General features: G+C 37.2%; 1 protein-coding gene across 1 annotated transcript in view; it reads left to right on the top strand.

Moving 5' to 3' along the window:
- Positions 1-21,279, top strand: part of LOC141513442 (calmodulin-lysine N-methyltransferase-like) — a 116,186-nt gene that overhangs the window by 82,860 nt on the left and 12,047 nt on the right. Inside the window, exon 4 of the mRNA XM_074223287.1 lies at positions 11,354-11,417. Within this exon, the coding sequence (XP_074079388.1) occupies positions 11,354-11,417 (64 nt within the window). The remainder of the gene's footprint in view (positions 1-11,353; positions 11,418-21,279) is intronic.

Genomic DNA, 21,279 nt, shown 5'->3' on the forward strand with positions numbered 1-21,279 from the left:
GCTGTTTTCCGATTAATGTCCTCAGGTAGGTTAAAAATAGTCTAACATTTTTGAAAATTGTATTTTCAACCAGAAAACAACATGCATACTTAATAAATACATAATGCAAATTCAATTTAAGCTCTTTAATTCAATCATACATATCTATAGATAATGGCTAGGCATTTTGGCATTTGTACATTTAAGTGATAATAAGCCAACTTTAGTTTTTAAAATTTTTTTCTTAGTTGACATATTGGTTATCTTCTTTCTTGTCTCCTACCCCCAGTTCTTTTTCCTTTAGCAAACTTATAATTTTCTTTAGTAAACATGAAAAATCTAGATTACTCTCCCTGAAGTGCTGATTTTTCTATTCCAAAGATAAATATTTTAGTATCTGGTCTGTCATTGACTGAAAATGATTAAACTGCTTAAAAATTTAATTTGAATGTTTATGACTTATTATACTTTGGATATAAAGTTTGGATGGACACTGTATCCTCTGGATTTTTTTTTCCTTGTTGGTATTACTTAGTATTAGAATCAATGCATGGATGTTGATTCTGGGAGCAGACAAGCTACATTGCATGGTTAGAATGTGACACAGTAAGGGAAAGGAAAGCTTTCTTCAGTTCTGGCCTTAGATGTGGATGAAACCTAAAGAGCCCAGTGTCAAAAACAGGTGCTACACACAAATGGATCACGTTTAGCCTCACACTGTCCTCCCACTATTGTCAGGCTACCAGATCTGAGATTAGAGGCCCAGAATATGAAGTAAGAATCTGAGTTCAAATATTAGGTCCATGGATTAAATTCTTGTTGAAGGCTTTCCAGCAAGGGTGGTATTGTTTGATTTCTTGAATAGCTAACCAGTGGTACTGCTTGATCCCATTTACATGAAAACAAGCTCTATTCACAAACCTATTCTAAACCCACATTGAGGTTCAAGTAAAAATGCACATGATTACAAGAAGCGGTGATATGTTTATGTTCCCAAATCATTCATATATTCATATATTTACATTCAAACATTCACAAGCCTCGTGTGCAGTGGTGGGAATAACTTATTTCCCAGAACAGACAGTCTCTTGGTTCACAACTAAATTTAGTAGCTCCACTAGATTTTAAAATAAAGAGGCAAACTGTGAAAGCTTGTCATTATTTCCCCATTCAGCATTTTTGACAATAAAAAATAGTTTCATGGTTCAACAGCTCCTAAATAACTTGGAAAGTGTCAACTTTGAGATAAATAGAAGGAAAAAAAAACTAGGTGAGGCCACACCTGCAAAAAGATGATGTTGACAAACATCAAAATACTGGAATGTTTAACCACAGGGACAGAAAAACTACTTATTATGGCTCCTCAGATGACTTGTTTCGGGTTGAATATAATGTAAGGATTCTTTTCTGCTGGAATGCAGGCCAACCCCGTCCTTGCTGAGTTTAGAATAGCCAGTGATTGTTAATTTTAAGCCTGCCTTTCCAGACTCCTGTTCAATCACAATGAAATCTAAGGGTCTGGAAGTAAGATGTTTTTTACCCAATGAACGCTTTCATTCACTGGTTGACGGCTCTCTAGTTTATTGGAACGCTGCAAAAAGAGAAATGACTGTGTACATTTGGATTCTCTAAAGGCTTGGAAAGCATGTCTGAAATGCCACCCGTAACCTGGCCTATTGTGCCCAGGTATGCCAGTACAATTGCAGTATAAACTCACCCGCAGTCAGAGACTTTTAAAGATAAAATTGGAAGTGTGGAGGAAGAACAGTAGCTGTTAACTCCAACTTTCTTTTTCTTTTTTCTTTTCTCTCTTTTTTTTTTTACTTCTAGTCTTCTTAATACTGATTGCACTTCATTCTTCCCCTATTTTTTTCCCTTTGATGTGAAGAAATATTTAATTTTAAGCTTTTTTTTTTTTGAAGGACTGATATTTTTTCCTAAACCAGATATTCTACAATCTCTCCTGACTCAACTCTGAGTTGTGATATTATAAGTATCAATCTAGGTCATAATTTCATAAGACTTAAAGCTAGAAAGGACCTTATAGATAATCCAGTTCTGCTCCCTTATTTGATAGATGAAAGGGAGCAAATGAAATAAACAGTATTCAAACCAGAGCTTACTCAAAACATTGTTCTTTCTATAGTTTCATGAAGTTCATAATTAAAATAACTCTTCAGTCTTAAATGAATTTGAATCTAAAGGAAGTTAATTAAAGGTGATAAGATCTTACCTTTAAAGTCCAATGAGAATACTAATTTCTACCAGATTACCCAAAAGATATTCTCCTGTCTGAGGATCCCATTTCCCTTTTGGCTAGTATTACAGTGGATATACTCATTTTCTATATAGAACTATATTCTAACAAAAAGAACAAACACAGACCATTGAGCATTCTTCCCTTTAATTAGAAACAGAACATTAATAAAGGTAATAACAATAACATTAATGTTATTATGCATTTGTTGCAAAACATTTTGCATTTGCTTCTCACAATACCTTGAGATCAACAGAGCAAGTATTATTGCTCCCCTAATACAGATGAGAAAAGTGAGACACAGGAAAATGTGGTCTTGAGGCTGATGAGTCTACATAGAAACAAGAATGAAAAACCCAAAGTCAGCTCTTTTGACTCCTAGGTGAAAGCACTTTTTTCTTCTACTTGACATTTTCTTCTTTGACTCAAGAATCAATAGGAGAGTTAGCCCCATAGACAAATTGCAAGGAAGTTTTGGTTTGGAGGTCAAACAAGATTAACCATCAATTTATCTTACTTAGTAACTGAAGATAAATTTGAAACTATATCTTCCTCTCAACAGAGTGACTTACTGAGCTGTAGATCCACTTAAATTAACAGCTATTCTTCTAGCCCATTAGGATTTATATAAAGAGTGCTTTTTTTCCAGGGAATTGTGCAGGCATATACCTTCCATTAAAGGACATTGAAATTGTTCATCTAACATTTTCTGCAAAGTCTTCTACTTGTGCTAAGGCTGAGGTTTGGTTGGAGGACAGAACTACTAGAAAGCCAGAAAATGTTCCTTAGAAATTTTAACTAATTTTTGAGGGGTAGATAAATGTGGTTGTGATTATACTATCAATGTATCAACATCCCAATAAATATCTCAAATATTAACTGTCTATAGAAAGTTTATTTTCTTTTTGAAACTTTACTTGCCCTGTGTTTAAATCCTGCTTCTGACATATATACTAATCTGTATGTTCATAGGTGAGTCACCTGACTTCTCAGTGTCCTAAGACTTTAAGCTACAGACTAGTGCTGGACCAGTGCTGACCAGAGTAATGAAATCATAGTTTTATAACAAAACAAAGTAAGATAAAAATTGCTTGGCATTACAATACACTCAGCTGTAAGAGCCAGTTTGTCACTTAGTAATTACATCATTGCCCAGCCAACTAAGCCTCCTGTAGGGATAAACAATCAAAAAATTATCACATTTATTCTAAATTTTCTGTGTAAATTAATCTTTAAAAAATAAAATAATTATAAAATTAAAGAGTGACATAAACCAAATTTTAAAAAATAAATAGTGAGGTATAATTTCTACCTTTCCCATTAACTTTTAATATTATTAATCACTGTTAAATATGAGATTATTTCATTTTAATTAATTGGTTGTGTTTTTACACAGCCAAACACATAAAAAATCACAAACCCTAAATCCCATTAATTCAAAAACTACCAAAGAGTGTTGATATATGAGAAATGCACGTTATTGTACATTTTTATTATTTATCATTTAAAAATATATGGTTGTGAACATTAATAAGATAATACTAATAGCCTCTATTCTGTTTCATCTGATCCTATACTTTTACCCTAATTCTCCTCCATATTTGCAAAGTATCTTAGCATCTGTCTTCAAACACTGACTTTAAGCATTAGATAAATTCATTGATTTTGTATTAGTCACATCCCCACCCATAAGAATGAATAGACTGCTTCTGCAGAGATTAAATTTTTTTCATGAAGTAACCATCAGCCTATCCTGATGAATAATTCTCTCATCTAGAGCTTTACATCTTGATTTCTTGTTCTTCCGACATTCTGCTGCACCCAAACCTTCTTCTAGCAAAGGAGATGTAGCTACTTTTTCTCTATTCCATTCATGTAACCCCCAAGCACTGATCTTCCCTCATGTGCCACATATTTCCCACACATCTTCCCCAATTACAGACTTATAGAGGTAAAAGGAAATCCAGAAAATCACTTTCTCCTTTCTTTTCTCTTTTATTGTTGTTGTTATTATTAATTATATTTTTAAATTATTACAGGGAATGACTCCACCATTTTCCCTGGTAGCTCTTTTAAATCCTGGAAGATTAAGTTCCCCTTAAAACCTACCAGAGTGTCTATCACATGGTAGGTGTTTAATCAAAATTTGGGGAAATTGAATTATTTAGTTATATCCAAATGAAAATTTCTGCAATTTCCGCATTTTGGGACATCTGTGAAAGTGGAAAACACCTGGTCACTATCTGCATAATAACCTTTCTTGTTTTTATATTGGTCTCCCTAACCATCTTTCTTTTACTTTTACCATAGGACCTACTTTCTCTCCCCTTCCTCATTTGTGTTGGTCTCTGAAGCCATCCTCAATTTCTACCACATTTGTTTTACTTTGGAGAAACCCAGTGAGATGCAGTCCTTTAACAAAGGTTTGGCTGTAGCTGAATATAGGTCCAAGGTTATTTCTCAGCCATTTTTCTATCCACTGCTTGTTACTCCATGCCATTATCTTCTTGACTTTGAAAAGAAAACCACTGCAGTACTTACTATCCTTTCCCTTCCCATTGTAGTTAGTACTTGCTTCACCCAAGAATCAATCAATCTGTCAATCAAGAAATCTTTATTGAACACTTTATTTAATTAAATTCAACAAACATTTATTAAGGGTCTTCTACATGTTGGGCACTGCGTGGGGGCTACAAAAGCAGGTTCAACTCAGACATATTTCTCAGGGACTGTCCAATATAATAGGAAGTTTTATCATCTTCCTTTGGACCACTATTGCACTAGACATTATAGGGCATACAAAAATTGTAATCATTGTCCTCATGGAGCTTAAAACCAATGCACACAAAATCCTAGAAAACAATTAAGTGTGAGAAGAATTCAGAGAAGAAAAAAAATGGCAGGGTAGTTCTGGCACTAGGCAGTGTATACGTGTGTGTGTGTGTGTGTGTGTGTATGTGTATCATAAAAAGAGAATAGGAATAAATTAAATTAGCTAAAGACAAGGCAGTTTGAGAGGGAGGTCACTATCAATTAGAGGGTCAAGAAAGATGACTCATGTGGAAGGTAGAGATTAAGTTGCAGCCCAAAGAAAGAGTCATGGGGGGGGGGCGGCTAGGTGGCACAGTGGATAGAGCACCAGCCCTGGAGTCAGGAGTACCTGAGTTCCAATCTAGCCTCACACACTTAATAATTATCTAGTTGTGTGGCCTTGGGCAAGCCACTTAACCCACTGCCTTGAAAAAACCTAAAAAATAAGTCCTGGGCGTTGAGGAAGAGGGGACCCCTAGGCATCAGGCAGGACTAGTACAATGTCATAGAGGCAAGAGATAGACTGCCACATTATTGAGCTGCTGCCTAGATCCAGTCTCTCTAGTCATTCTCCACTTCTCTCCTCTTCACTTCTCAGTCTCTTCTTCCCTCTTCCCTGCTTCTTCATTTATAGATTGTTGTATTTTTTGATGCATTTTTTTCTTGCTGATACTTGTATACATAGTTCCCCCTCTAAAAGTGACCTCCCCAACTTCACATCTAATGGTTGAGCCTTCCCCCAACCCAAAGCCCTTACTAGCTCTAGGTTCAAAGGTAGCCTCTGGATTCATATTCCTAAAATGAGCTTAGGAGCTTTCATCAGTAAATTTATTTTTTAATAGTCAACAATTATACAGAATTATCTCAAAGTTACAAAGGTGAAATAATAAGAACTATAGCCACAAAATGTCCTCCCCCCTCCCCAAATAAACTCAGTGCACAAATACACAAAGCATCAATGAAAGGGTGGGCACATACTTAAGAATCACTGGTAGTGAGCCACAGATGAAGGAAACCTGCAGTGCCAAGGATACTTATGACTTCAGGACTTCAGGGTCCTGATGGTTTTTCCTCTTCTTTGTCCTTCCACTGCTTCCCACTGTGGTCAGTCCCTCTGCTGGGTAGCTCACCCCTCCACGACTCAATTCTTGTTGTCCACGATTAGTTAGCTACACTCCTTAGAGCTGCTTCCTGACCTCATCTCTATGCTGAGCAATTGGTTCAGTTACAAAATTTTATAGTAGATAGCAAGGGTTAAGGAGGGAGACAATCTTATCCTCCCCCAATGCCCTTCTTCTTTCCCCTAAAAAGCTTCATTTCTGACACATCTAACAGCCAGACTCCCCTTCCAATTTCATCAGAGAACTATTTTCATATTTTGTAAAAACACAACTGCTTAGAGTTTTGCTGTATTTAACTTTTTAAAAACATATTAATACTTCTGTTTTTTGCACCTTCATTTCTGTGATTATATCAAACAGCTAGCAGGAGGAGAGGAGCCAAATACCAGCCTGCTCATCCCTCCTCAAATCTCCTCCCAGGTTAAACATGTTTTCCCCAGCAAATCAACCAAAGTGCTTTTCAGTTTTGAATAGTTCTCTGGTGACTTGGGGAGGCTCAAGCATCATTCTTTGAAGAGCCTTCCTCACTACCATGTTCTTATGAGGCTCCATGTGCACAGACTAGGAATTAACATTCTTCCATGAGGGTTCAGGCCCCTCAAAGCTAGTGGACCTGGAGATTACACTCATGCCAACAAATATATGTTGATACAATTCCAGATAAACAGATCATTTTACAAAATCCTAATAAATAGGTTCCTGCTTGCTTGTCTTGTGCTTGTTCTAATACAAAGACATTTTTGTTTAAAAGAAAAGAAAAAAGATAATCAAATTTCTCACCTTAGAAGGAAAGGCTGGTTCAAATGGACTCCTAAAAGAGATAGAAAACCACCTTTCAGGTAAGAAACCAAAACATCAGGGATGAAAATTCCTTTGCAAATGCAAAGTACAGAGGACCCCCAGAATTTCTCCAGGGATCTCTGCAGTACATTACAACTAGAGATCTGGCCAAATCTTCTGAATGAGTCCCTATAACACATGAGTAACAGAAATTTCCATAGTGAACCCCAATCACACCTAGAGCAATCTGAATAGAGGTCCAGACTCACTCATCTCTTGAGGGAAAAAAGCTTGAAAAAAATCAAAATCAGAGAAGTCCCCAAGAGTTGTGGGGCTCCTCAAAAGGGATTAAGCCCTTAGAGGTGATTACCTAGTTTTTTAGGCCATCAGACTAACCTTATCCTATGGATAAGGATTCACAGGATTAAGCATCCACTCTCATATCCCAATAAGGCAAACCTGCTCAAAAGTAAAATGAAATGATAAAAAAAATCTCACATGAATGAGTTCCTACATTGTGGTGTAGATGGATTACTAGGTACTGATATTCTAAAAATGTAACACATCTAAAATACTCATACCATATTCCATATTTATAATGGACACACAAATTCAATGAATATCAATAATTATTCATTCAACAATGCAGAAGTTTTTTAAAACAGTAAAGGATTCAAGGTACAAACTGGGGCATTCTTAGATTCTGCTAATGTGGGAATTTGTTTTGCTTGAGTTTGTATATTTGTTATAAGAATTTAGTTTTTCTTTTTTTAATAGGAGGAAAAATGGTGGGAAGGGTTTAATGATAAAATTACTGAAAATAAAAAGAAAAAGTAAGAGTCATTGAAGAAGGTTTTTTTTAATGCATAGAAGGGAACAGAGGGAAGGCCAGAAGAAAACACAGACTAGGAGGACAGCTTTGAAAGTTATGTTTTGAATTTATAGAAAAATTAAAGGAAAAGCAAGTTGTTCATAAAAGTTAAACATTTTTCATGCATAATCTCTTTTCTGATCTACTCTGTATATAGAAATACTCATTTTAGTTGTATTTAAATTCAGAATATTTATTTTTAAAATTTTAAAATTCCTTAGAAAAATTAGTCTTCCTTTGAAAAGGAAACAAAAAAACTGACTATCCATTACAATCTGCAATTGCTTAAAAGGATATACAACTGAAAAGTGCTGAAGTCTCATCATCATCATCATTATTTCTGAGTGTGTGTGTATGTGTGTGTGTGTGTGTGTGTGTGTGTGTGTGTGAGAGAGAGAGAGAGAGAGAGAATTCTGAATGAAGACTCTCTTCTGTGAGCCCCTACAAATGTACAGAGCACCTAAATATATCCAATCAAAGGTCTCATAGTTATGTGTCTATATGTCTATAAAGATAATATGGCTTAGTAAAAAGAACCCTGGACTCATAACCTAAGAGGTCTGGGTCCAAACCTAAGTAATTTCATCTCTCTGATCCAACTTTCTTCATCAGTAGTAGAGGAATTAATAATAACTTCCTCACAGTGCTGTGAGAAAACAGCTTTGGAAACCTTTTGGAAACTCAGTTGTGAGTTGATTTAGTATGTAAGTGTTATTTAGGGGAGGTTTTTTGGTCTCTTTCATCTTTCCCTTTGTACTCCTCAAGGGCAGATACTTCATCATCTTTCACCCAAGCTATTGGTTGAAACACCATAGTATCTTAGGGGACAGACAAGAGGCAGAATGCCAAAGGGAATCCAATTACCACCACCACCTTGCCTGCATCTCCCCTCTGACCATGATGGAGTCAATCAAGGACCCTTAGCCCTTTTAAAAGTCTTGGAAATCACAGTTCCCCTCCAGTCCACTGGACCTGTTTCCAGACCACCCTTTATAGCCATTACTAGGGGAAAAAGCTTTGTGGAGAGGGGTTCTACTTTCATCACCACCACCAATATCTGCTGACCAATTTCAACCTATAGACAGATAGACATAGGAGACCTGAGAGTGGTAGCACCCCTCTTCTTCATTTCTGCTTCTAATCCAGCCCTCACAGTCATCATCTGAAGAAGTATCTCCTAGGAGGAAGAGTTTGGCCATACCCATTAACTATCAATCATCTGTCACATATGGGGCAGTCAAGCTAGGCCAGTCAAATCTCTGTCACCGCTTGTTCACCCCCAAACCCTAACAGAGCCAGCTCAGAACCTTGAACTCAAGAACCTTAGGATTCCAAGTACTTCCAGCCCAGGACCTAAGCTATCATTAACTGCTGACAGCTCCTCTGGACTTCTTACCACCAAATCCTAGGCAATGGCAATGCCATCATGTCCAACAGCAGAAACTGATAGGATGTTATCAGTGTAAATAATATTAAGGAAGAAAACATCAATATCTGCTTTGCCCCTGCACTCTAAGGACCATGGGACTTATCCATCTGACTTGCTGGAGAAACCTTGCATTAAAATGTAAGCTCCTTGAGAGCAGGGTCTGTCTTATTCTTTTCCTTTCATCCAACACTTAGAACAATGCTTTGTACATAGTAAATGCATAATATTTGCTTCATTCTTTCATTCATATTCTAGTTAAGTCTTCATATTATCTTTTACTAAAAAAAGTAAGAATAGGGGCAGAAAGTGCTGCATGAAGGTGGTTAACAGCCTTGTTTTACTAAGACACACCCATAAAGAGGAGACAGTGGAGAACCATTCTTCAGGATACTTCACATACATTGTTCTTGGCAAGTCGTTCATCCATACAATAGTTTCAGCACTGGAAGCCCTCTCTAGGAAACTTTTCCCCTGCTACAATAAAAACTCCAGTCTCAGAATAAGCTTACGAATATCCCATCTGGTTACAATTGACCCAAGTCTGGGAATCCATAAGGAATTTTCTAACTCCAGAGAAAGATGCTATATACTCCAGGTCTCCAAGGCAAAGCCTAATGAAGACAAGGCCAGACAGGAGCAATTTGGAGAGTGACAGACCAACAACAGATGCTATTAAGAGGTCAAAAGAGAAAAATGAAAGATCACATTGAACTAGATATCAACATGAAGGTCAAGGCAAAAAACCAAGCGTTTCTTTGACCTCTGTCACAGCCTGACTAGACTGGATCCTTTGTTACGGAACCTTTTACTTCTAGGTCGCTGGTTTGAGTCCAACCTCAATGGCATTTATAGTCATAGAAATTCATTACCATTTCAGTGCTATTCATTGATTTGTATAAAGATAGGTTGCTGGAGGATCCCATTGTTTTGGTAGGCAGCCTCAGAAATCTCCTGAGACATAAAGCACTCCAGAGACAGGTTTTTTCCCCCTTGCCTTTCTAAGGGAAGCAAAGTATCTGCAGTTCAAGAATATTTAGGAGTATTAGGAGTATTCTGAATAGAAACATCCTATCAGAGTTGCTGTATGTTGACTGGCCATTTAGGCTATTGGGCTGAGAGCTATACAATATGAGAGAGAGAGAGACAGTATTACAGAAGGGGAATTAGAAACTGGGATGTAGGCAAGAATCTTGTACAGTTATGTGAGCTTGGGGGAGTCGAGTAGAGGTTTTAATGGTTGTAGTGGCTGAACATTTGGCATTGGAAAGAGAATGTGTGAGAGAGAGAGAGAGAGAGAGAGAGAGAGAGAGAGAGAGAGAGAGTAGAAGTTAGGAGCAATATGTTTGGAAAATCACATGACAGCAAAGGGACTCAAGAGAGAATGTGGCTATCAGAGCAACCAATGGTCCATTGTGGACATGATCTGTAGGCAAATTGGTTGAGGCTATATGCAGTTATAGGGACTGCTGGAACTTAAACACACATAGGAATACAAATACATTCATACCTACCTACCTACCTATCTAACTATATACATACATACATACATATAAACACATACATATTAAACCAATCTGGAGCAGACTATGATGGATGTTTTTAAAAGACGATTCCATTCAGTCCATTATATATATTGGATTTCTTAGCTGCTCTTGCTTCTTGTTTCAGAAAAATGAGTGCCCAAGAAGGGAGTGGAGGGCATAAGGTGGGGCAGTGTGTGATATGGTATCATCCAATAGGTGGGTAGAAGAGCTGAAGCTGCAAGAATCTAAACTGTGATGAACTTAAATGCTGGGAAACATGAATAGTGTACTCAGAATCCCACCAGCATACCACCCTACCACCTTAAAGCCTAGAAGAACAGTCAGGTGTGGATTCAGTCCCATTGCCTATTGATGTTTTGACTTGATTTGGTTACCATTGCTTACAATATCATTCTCTTCCCCTTTTCTATAAAGGCATATGAATAGAAGGAAATTCAAACCTCAATTTCTCCTTTTTAGCTTTGTGTCCATATAGGTAATTAGCCTTGTACTTATCTGCATTAGTATCATTAGAATTGAAAACCCATTTTAATCTGGATTCTGTTCTCTTCTCAATGTCAGCCTGTTTCTGGACCAGTACAGAGCTAGCCTTGTTGATGCAATAAAGAGATTACTCCAGCCCAGTGTAAGTATGTTCCTATTTTCTCCTGAATACTGGCTTCAGAATAATTAGTCTGTGCACAATGATTGAGAGAGGAATGGAATGGCAGGATTAATGTCATATAATACTTTAATACTTATTATGTCCAACTTCAATTGAGTCTTCTAATCTATCAGATTCTTTCCTAATCATAAACTAGGAAACTTCTTACACTTGGCCTTCTGATAAGGAACACAGTGGGGAGCAAAAGAAATAAAAGCGCTTCAAAGATAGGGTGAGATCATTTGTTATCAAAGCTTTTGTAGAGTATGTGCTTTTGATAGCAATGTCTTCATATTAAAGTAAAAGTACAAGATGGAAAGTTTTTTATGTTGGTTCTTGTCACGCCTAATCCCTTCAATGGTAACCTTTGCCATTGGGTACTTATTTATTGTGGAAGAACATTATTTCTCCTCTCTTCATTTCTGTTTATGTCAAAGGGAAAGAACTTTAGATGAATCTGTATATTAAAACTTCTTTTCTTTCCAAAATAAGCCCCATATTTACATATTACAGACATTAGGTCACAATGAAGCCAGGCATGCCATCAAGCTTTATACACATTTTTTACATTTATACATCCATTTATGCCTGTGAGTAAATTACATAGTTTATATCTACCCTTATTTTGTTGGGCTGTTATGCTAAGCTAGGAGGTCCTATAACAGAGATGGAGAGTGAATGAACATCTATTTAAAGCAGGGAAACATATTTAAAGCCCAAGTGTAAAAAAATTATATAAGTATGTGAAACACTTGCTGTGCTCTAAGAATTTAAAATAGGTTAATGATGTTAACCTAATTCTGACCTACTCACTATAAGGCAGAAACTTACATTTTCATAGGAAATGAGATAGACTATCTGTGAAGAAGAGAATTTCCAAATTTTTGTTTTAAAATTCTTTAAAGAAAATAATTTACACTTTGGTCTCTAACCTCAGCCAGACTAATAATACCTTTTAATCTTGCATTTAAATCTTTTTTCTTATTGAAAGCTCCTAAAGCATTTGGATAACCATCCTCTGCTTCATGCTGTTGTTGGGGTTTTTATTTTTTAATTTTGTTATCTCTGGGTAGCTCCCAAATGTATAAATAGCTTCCTCTGAAGAACACCAAAAGCTTTTCAAGTGTTAATCAATTAAATTAGATTGGCCTTTGTAGTCCCCACAGTGAGGTAGGTAGATACTCCTGAGGTGAGGAAGGGCTATACTCCCAGCTATTGAAGGCTGCCTCCATGGTTGACTGACCATTCTAACTTGGGGGTGGAGGAAGGAATGCCTGGCAACTTAGGCCTCCTAGCTAGCCTTGGGGGGGGGGGGGGTCTGGGAGCCACAGGCCAGAGGTAAGCATTTAAAATATAGTGGTATTATAAAAGAATGTCATTGAGATTCTGTAATGGGGAGGTCTGTAGGAAAAATGTCATCAATCAATATGTCATTTCAATATCCTCTGGATCTTATGGGTTACAAACAGTCCTTTTGTAATCACCAACATTCCTTCAAAGCAGATTTGGGGCAAACACAACTAATTCCATTTTGCTGAGGATTTACCCGATCTACCTGGGATCATAGAAGAAGAGAACTAGGGTAACAAGTGGGTCAAAGGGCAGATTAGACTGGGATCTTTAGCAGGGCTCCTGCCTCTTTCATTAAAAATTGAACCATTAGACACTGTAAATAGCAAACCCTCACTGAAGGAAGGCAACCATTACAATGAGAGTACATGACTGTGGGAAGAATGCAGCAACTGCCAGATGGTAGTTGGTATTTATCCACAATATTAGAAAGATACAAATCTCTGAACTGGGAACTAAAATAATATGAAATGGCACCATTTAAGACTTATTTATGGGGGCGGCTAGGTGGCATAGTGGATAGAGCACTGGCCTTGGAGTCAGGAGTACCTGGGTTCAAATCCAGTCTCAGACACTTAAAAATTACCTAGCTGTGTGGCCTTGGGCAAGCCATTTAACCCCATTTGCCTTGCAAAAAAACCTAAAAAAAAAAGGAAAAAGAAAAAAAAAAGATTTATTTATGGTAGAAGATATGCTTTTTTAGTGGGTGCATACCACAGTGGACTGCAAACTAGGAAAATTCAGCTTCAAATCCCACCCTCTTAGTTATGGGTCCCTGGACACATCACACCTTCTCTAAGTTCTGATTTCTTCATTAGTTAATTAGAGATAATAATACATATAAAATCTACCTTACAGGGCTATGTTGAAGCATACATAAGGCAAAGTATATGGAGTGCTTTATAAACACTCAAAGGTTAAGTAAAATGTCAGTTATTAGTGCTGGTATTAATATTCTCTGAGACCAAGGTCCAGGTCTCAGCTATCTTTTTTGACATGTAGAGGCGCTAGCATTTTCTAGTAGGATTAGGGCTTGTTGGATATTTATAACATCATTCAAGGGCTAATACAGCATTATCAATTTAAAAAAAAAAAAACCCTCAAAAAAGTCCCTGGAAATAAGTGAGGATACTGAGGAAAATAGAGGTTAAGTGACTTATACAGGTTCACACAGTTACAAAGTGACTGAGGCTAAATTTGAACTCAAGTTTTTCTAACTACTGGCCCAGTGCTCTATCAAATACATACCTTTAGGATAATTTAGTCATCAGTAAAGCAGGTTCCCATTATCTCATGTAACAAAGAAAAGTTAAAAAAAAAGAAATCTTGGATTTTGTCACTCTTAGACTAAATCGTTCTCTTTCTGCCTGACTTTCTCTCTTTGTCTCTGTCTCTGTCTCCCTCTCTCTCTCTCCTACTCTCCCTTCCTCCTCTCTCCTACCCTCCCCCACTTCATCATTGACTATCTTACTCAGGGGACAAGACTGCAGGTCATATAAGGCCCATCTGGCACTGCCACAGAAACCACAGGCAGGACTAGAAATTCAATAAATTTAGGAGCTTTTAAGGGGTGAATTAATTGTTTGACCAATTATAGCAGGCTAATTTTTAAATTGATAAATTTATATAGCCCTCAAATGATGTTATAAATATCCAAATGACCCTTGGCAGGAAAAAACTCACCCAATCTAACTAAGCAATGCTAGAGCCTCTACATGTCAAAAAATAGCACCTAGACCAGACTCTAAGCATTTTTATAAATGCTTATTCCCTTCCTCCTATCTACAATTTATCCAACCTCTCCAAGGTTTGAAGACACAAATGCAGTAGGGACTCTTAACAGATAAAGAAGGAAGAAAAATATTGTTCTGGAGCACTTCCTCACTTCACTACTGTGAAATGGGTGGGCAAGTACTCTGACTCTCAGATACATTCCTTCATGCTCCAAGAGGAAATGACAGCATTAGGGTGATCTGACCCCAAGTGGGTTCTGCATCTATGCATTTGTAAGCAAGATCCATAGTCCCCTACTAAAAATTCAAGGTTCTGACCATTCAACATGAGATATTTATAGGGAAGTCTTAGGCCTCTCTGTAGCTCCATCATCTCGATATTTATATACAACACCGCTGTTAACTAAACCCTCCCCACTTGCAGGAAATACCCACTTGCCGCAGAGCAGTGAATCTTATTGAGGGCTAATTACGTATGGAACGCTAGTGTTCAGGGTGAAAGTGCAAAAGTCTTCCTTTATCTCTCTCCATAGGTACAAATGCCACCCAAGTAGTCCCCATGTTTGGGGGGGGGGGGTCTGGAGATCCATTTGTTTTGCAGTGAACAAAAGCTTAAGGGGCCCATTCTGAAATTTTTGCTTGGAAAGTGTTGGGGCAAAATTTTCTCCACTTAGAGATTGATCACTTGTGAATGGCATGCCCTGAAAAAAATGATTTGACTCCTAGGGGAAATTCAACCCCTAGGTTTCTAGATAAAGCAAAACCAGCTGCTGGTTCCCAATGTGTCCAGAGGCAAAGAATGGCAAGTGGAGGGGGTTGGGGTGGAAGAGGAGGGCTGCTACTCAGCTCTTCAGAAGATTATAAATAGGGATGTGGCTGAGGGGAGGAAGGGTCCCTGGAGAGAGCTTAATGAGCAAGGCAGGTTTCCAGTTTGGTCCAGGAGCAATGGAGAAATCTCAGGGTTGTGTCCCAGCCCTGCTGTTAATCTGACACCTGTTCCTGGGTGGGCAATTATAGACAACCTCCTGACAAGGAGGAGGAAGATTCACCAGCAGAGACTTGAGTTTGGGCAGGAAATGTTTGTCACCTGCTAAGAATGAAAACTTTCCCCAAATTCCCTGGTTCTAGGGAAAAACTATAAAGACAATGGATGTCAACTTCTGCCAGCTTTCAACAATGCTGTGCGTGAGAAGATTCTGCAACAAGCCTACAAGAAGACAGTAATGTGAATGATAGTAGGGAAAAAAAGAAAGAAAGAAAAGGAAAGGAAAGGAAAAGGAAAAAGAAAAGCAGAAAAGTTGAAATCAGCAAATTGCATTCAAAGAAGCAATAGTTCCCCTTTTTTGGCTTCTTGTCACTGATGATTGATAGGGCAAGATGCACTGCAGTCTCTGCTACTGCAAGCCCCTAGCAATCCCGTAGTTTGAGATCAGAGGCCCCAAATGTAATTTAAAATAAGGCAACATCCTGAAAATTGAACTATGGATCAGAAGTGACAACTAAGAAACTGTATCTGCTAATTTTCCTCAGAAATGGCTTTGGGGTATTCAGAGAAGCTAGGAAATAGGAGTTTACCTAGGAACAGGAGGAGATCTGGGGGTCAGCAATATTGACAAGTCTTCTGCTTGTTATCACTGTTACCAAATTGTCAAGAATTCAAAAATATCACTGTAGAATTCATTTAACCTTCTTCCGAAACTAGCCTTAGCCCCAACTGCCAAATTCCAGGAACCCCAACTATATCTGAGAAATGCTGTAAATGTAAATGATGGGCTCCCTCTTTAGAAGAGCAATTTCTTTTTACTGACAGATTTTCTCCTCTTTTTTTATCTAGCATCTGTAATCTACTTTATTTAACTGACATTTAGTACAAACTGTTTTTGCTTGTCTCATGGAAATTGGTTTGTGAGTAAGAACTGAGTGCTGTGAGAAGAAGACAGGGCTTTAGAAAACTTAGGTTCTTGTGAACTTTTCTGCCACCTCTTTGCACCCATAATATTTTTTTTGTCTATTCCTGGGTGAAAATAAGTTACCAGGCAATGGTGAGGACCTACAAGGGGTTGTTTTGAGAAGAGCTAAGTTGATTCCCTTTCTCTTATAGCTCAAAGAGTCTAAAAGAAAATACCTAGCCTCTCTCCTAGAAAAAGGAATTGTTGAAAGGACATAGAAAATAAAATGTAGCAAGATATAACAAATTCTTTCCTTACTAAAACTTTATTAATAATACTAGAGATTAAAGACAACTAGTGATCTCTAAAATAAAGGTTCTTAACATTTCTGTGTACTTGTCATGGAACCATTTAGTAGTCCAGTAAATCCAGTGCCCACTCCCACTCACCCCTTCTCAGAATAATGTTTTAAAGTGCATATAAGATTATGTTAACATATAAAAATTGGATACATAGGAAACCAATTATATTGAAATAATTATGAAAATATTTTTTAAACAAGTTCATGTACTCCAGGTTAAGAGCCCCTGCACTAAGCAAGCTTAGGTCTTCCTCCAGGGGGCTGGGTTTACTTAAAAACCAATATTTTATTCCCATTTTGGTGGATTTTGCATGTGATAATAGTAATAATAGATCATACTTCTTGAGTAATTCTTTTTTTAACTGGTGAAGGCCCTCATTGGATATTGCCACCTCTTGTACACCTAAGTTATCTACTAGGCTCCTCCATATACTCTACAGAGATGGAAAAGATGGTTTAAAATAGTTTCCATTTGTAGAATACTTGTCACCTTCCTGTGGCATGATTGCACAGATGGAATGAAAAATGCTACAAATCCATAATTGTGCTCTGGGTTGCAATGCATTTTCCTAATTGTTTTCTGTTACAGAGATGGTAACTAGAGACAAAACAGTCTGGGGATTTATTCAGTAGCTGTACTCAGCAGTGTAAAAATTATTGAGAGACATCAAAAACTATAAGATCCAAGCCCTGCCCATAAGGAGCTTACACTGAGGTTGAGAGGCTAGGACAATACAAATTGGTGGTAGTTTAGGGACCAGTTTAGTGTTGGCAGAGGCTGTGTTTTCAGAGTTTGAAGAGTTCATGGTTCATCATTCTACTAATTTTACAGATGGTAAAACTGATTGATAAGTTCTGGGATAACTAGGAAAGGCTATATAGAGGAGGTAGAAGAAGGAAAGGCTTTTCCAAGTTGAACTTATCCTTATGGGCTATAGCATAGGTTTGGTACTAGTGAGAATAAACAGGAGACATCCCAGATATGAAGATAATTTCATTTATGTCTTTTTCTATTCTGTTCTATTCCTACTACTTCCCACATGATCCTCCACATGGCTAGAGTATTGAATTTGGAGTCAGGAAGACCTGCCTCATGCACTTCTAACAGTATGATTTGTAAGCAAATCTCTTAATTTCTATGTGCCTCCATTTCTTCATCTGCAAAATGGGTTCCAGAATGGAACCTGTCATTTAATTACTCTCTGCAACTCCTGGGTGAGGAAATGTCCTCTACCCTTACAGATCAGCACTTTCTCTACATTCATAATCATCAATCAATCAGTCAGTCACAGACAGATACTCTACTTGAGATGTTAAATGAGTTGCCCGGGGTCATCTAGCCAGTATATGCCAGAGACAAGACTTGAACCAAGATGCTACTGGATTCTACCTCTCTCTGTCATTGCGTTTTTTTCTTTCTTCTTTAAAATTATGGGAAGTCACACTTTCACTACCCATATCCTGACAGATAATTTCTAAAAAGTGCTCTGCAGATTATAAAAAATGGCCAAATAAATATTAGTTGTTATTATGACCTCACACCTGAGAAAGAGTGCTCAGTTTCTTCATCTGTGAAATAAGGAGATTGGCATAGATGTCCAAGTCCCAACCCCTTAGCACAGCCTTAGTCCTCTCCTTATTGAGCCACTTGAGCTAGACCTCCTCCCCAGCACAGATTCCCCTCTAATTAGATTGGCCCCCTTGGTTGTCCCTCACCTCCATTCCTTTGTTCATGCTGCCTCTCCTCACCTGGAATTCCTCTTCCCTTTCCCATTCCAAAACTTGATTTTCCTTGAAAGCAAAATTCAAAATGTGAATAGGTGTAGGTCATTGATACCAAACTAAAATAGAAACTGGACCTCTAAACATGATATAAAGATCCTTACTAGCCCCATTTTGACTTAGAAAAAAATATATATATGTTAATATGAACTATGTTCTACTATATTTTTATTTATTTTGTTAAGTATTTCCCAAATGCAGTTTAATCTGGTTCCAGTGAGCTTGACTTGTCGTTAGGAGACTTGAAGGGTAAATAACCTTTCTAAATGTGATCATCAACATATGATCCAGGAAGTGCCCTCTTTCATGAGGTTAAAAACCATTTAAATAATCCTATTTTTTATTTCTAATTCAGCAAGTATCAGTTATTACCCCACATAAAAATTTTTTTTGTGGGATCTTCCATAATTTTTGAGTGAAAAGGTGTCCTGAAATCAAAAGTGTTTTAGAACTAATAGTCGTTTCTTCATCTATAAACTGGAGACAAAGACATTTTGTACAACCTACCTTACAGAGCATGAGGAAAGTACTTTGAAAATGTTTATGTAATTGTATTACTAATAGCTAGCTCAGTTGATAGTGTGCTAGACCTGAGTTGTTAGGAAGACTCATCACTTGTTAGGAAGATTCAAATCTCAGACACTTACTAGTTGTGTGTCCCTGGGCAAGTCATTTAACCCTGTTGTCCCAGTTTCTCATTTGTAAAATGAGCCAGAGAAGGAAAGAGCAAACCACTCCATTATCTTTGCCAAGAAACTCCAAATAAGGTCTCAGAGCTGGACAAAACTGAGAAACAATTGAACAACCAATATATTTGTGGATTCTTATTTTTTAAGATACTTTTAAAAGATATTTTAGTAAAAAAAAAAACTTGTCATATAAAGGGATAAAACATTTTATGAGCCTGAAACACTCCTCTTAAAAACTTTAAATCATCCTAATTAAGTAAATAAATAAGACATCATTATAGAGAGCTGACTTGGGAGTTAGGGAGACCTGGAGTCTGGAGGCAGTATAATATACTGAAAAAGACACTAGCCCTGGAATCAGAAAATCTAGGTTCAAATTCCATCTCTGACATAGATCCCCTGTGTGATATTGGGCAAGTCACTTAATTTTCATCTTACCATCCTCATTTCTAAAATGAAGGGATTAGACTAGATGACCTCTAAGTTCCTTCCAGCTCTAAACTGATAATTCTATGAATAAGTCCTATCTTCCACATATGACCCTGATCAAAACACTTAACCTCATTGACCTTAGGAAACACTCTTAAGACTTTAGTTGCAGATACACTTTGGTAAAGGGGGTTTCTTCATTGGCAATTTTCCTACTCCGATGAAAACAGAAGTTAGGCAAAAGAAAAAAGAAAAAAGAAAATAAACACATGAGACTCCATATATGTTAGATCAGTAACTTTTGCCTTGTCTAGGGACAAGTGAACAAAAATGCAAAAACTAATGCATTATAAATAAAGGTTTGCATATGATATGATGATCTTTCTGAATTTTAAAAATATTTTATAAATATAAATATTATATAGGAAGTTAAACTTTGTTGAATTGAAAGTCAGCTGATTAAAGTCATGATAATTTGACATCCATAGAAGTCTTATATTTTTAAATTTTGGAAAACAAAAAAATGCAATGTTTATCTTCTAAGATCTAGCCAGGTGGATTATTGTGCCCTGATGATATTATTGAAGACCCTTAAAATGATGTTGAGTTATAATAATCCCATCTTTCTTCCACAATATTTGATTATGATAAAGAAAGAAGTGTAATATTCCCTCCAGGGCTATTTTCCCAACTCTTATCCAAATTAGCAGTCTAAGTTCCTAGATAACAGCTGCTATTCACTATTCTCAGGTTCTAGGGATATACCTGTGCTCTATGAACAAGGCAGAATTGAAGCAGCTCAAAGGAAACATGAGTTGTATTTGTTTAGAGAAAACCCACCATTTTGTGCCCAACCTGTGGTAGAGCACTCCAAGGTTTCATTGATCTGATCAGCCACAGTTGGACTCACTACAGAACTCTAACATAGTGATGTCATTTTGATCTTCTTTGATAATGAAAGATAAGAACCAATCAACCAAACCAGAAGTAAGAATATTTGGTGTAAAATCTCTTCCACCTCACCTCTCTCACCCCCCCCCCCCACGCCCACCCCATCAACTGGAGGTACATTCTTACTGTGAACAAAGTGGATTCAAATTTAAACTTCAAAGGTAGAGAAACTACATAAATAAATGCATGTGACAAAAAAATGCATGTTGGTGCCTTTGTAGAATCCATAGCTGGCATATTTCACAGGTACAAGGGTCACTTTCCTGAAGCTGCCACTGTTTTTAGGTGAATTTTTTTTTGCAACCATTTTTAGGTGCTTCATTTGGCATGGAATGAATGAATAGGTCATTTATTAAACACTTACAATGTGCTAAGCACTGGAGACAGATAGAAGAGTTAGATAGTACCTGTTCTCAGGGAGCTCACATTCTAATTGGGGAGAAACACATAGAAAAAGTTTCCATTGCAAAGCAAAATGGATCCATCCCATAGTTCTTAGGTTATAGGAACATAGTACATAATAACTGCTTTTCCTTAATGTCAGTTCTACTGATAAAATATTTTAAGTTTCTGATATTGAACGATTTAGTAGTAAAAGGACCCTGGAAAGCATTTTGCTTTCTGGGTCTTAGGTAGATGTGGCCGTAGCACGTTCAGGAA

The sequence above is a fragment of the Macrotis lagotis genome, chromosome 1 (genome assembly GCF_037893015.1).
Source record: "Macrotis lagotis isolate mMagLag1 chromosome 1, bilby.v1.9.chrom.fasta, whole genome shotgun sequence".
In the NCBI taxonomy this organism is placed as follows: domain Eukaryota; kingdom Metazoa; phylum Chordata; class Mammalia; order Peramelemorphia; family Peramelidae; genus Macrotis; species Macrotis lagotis.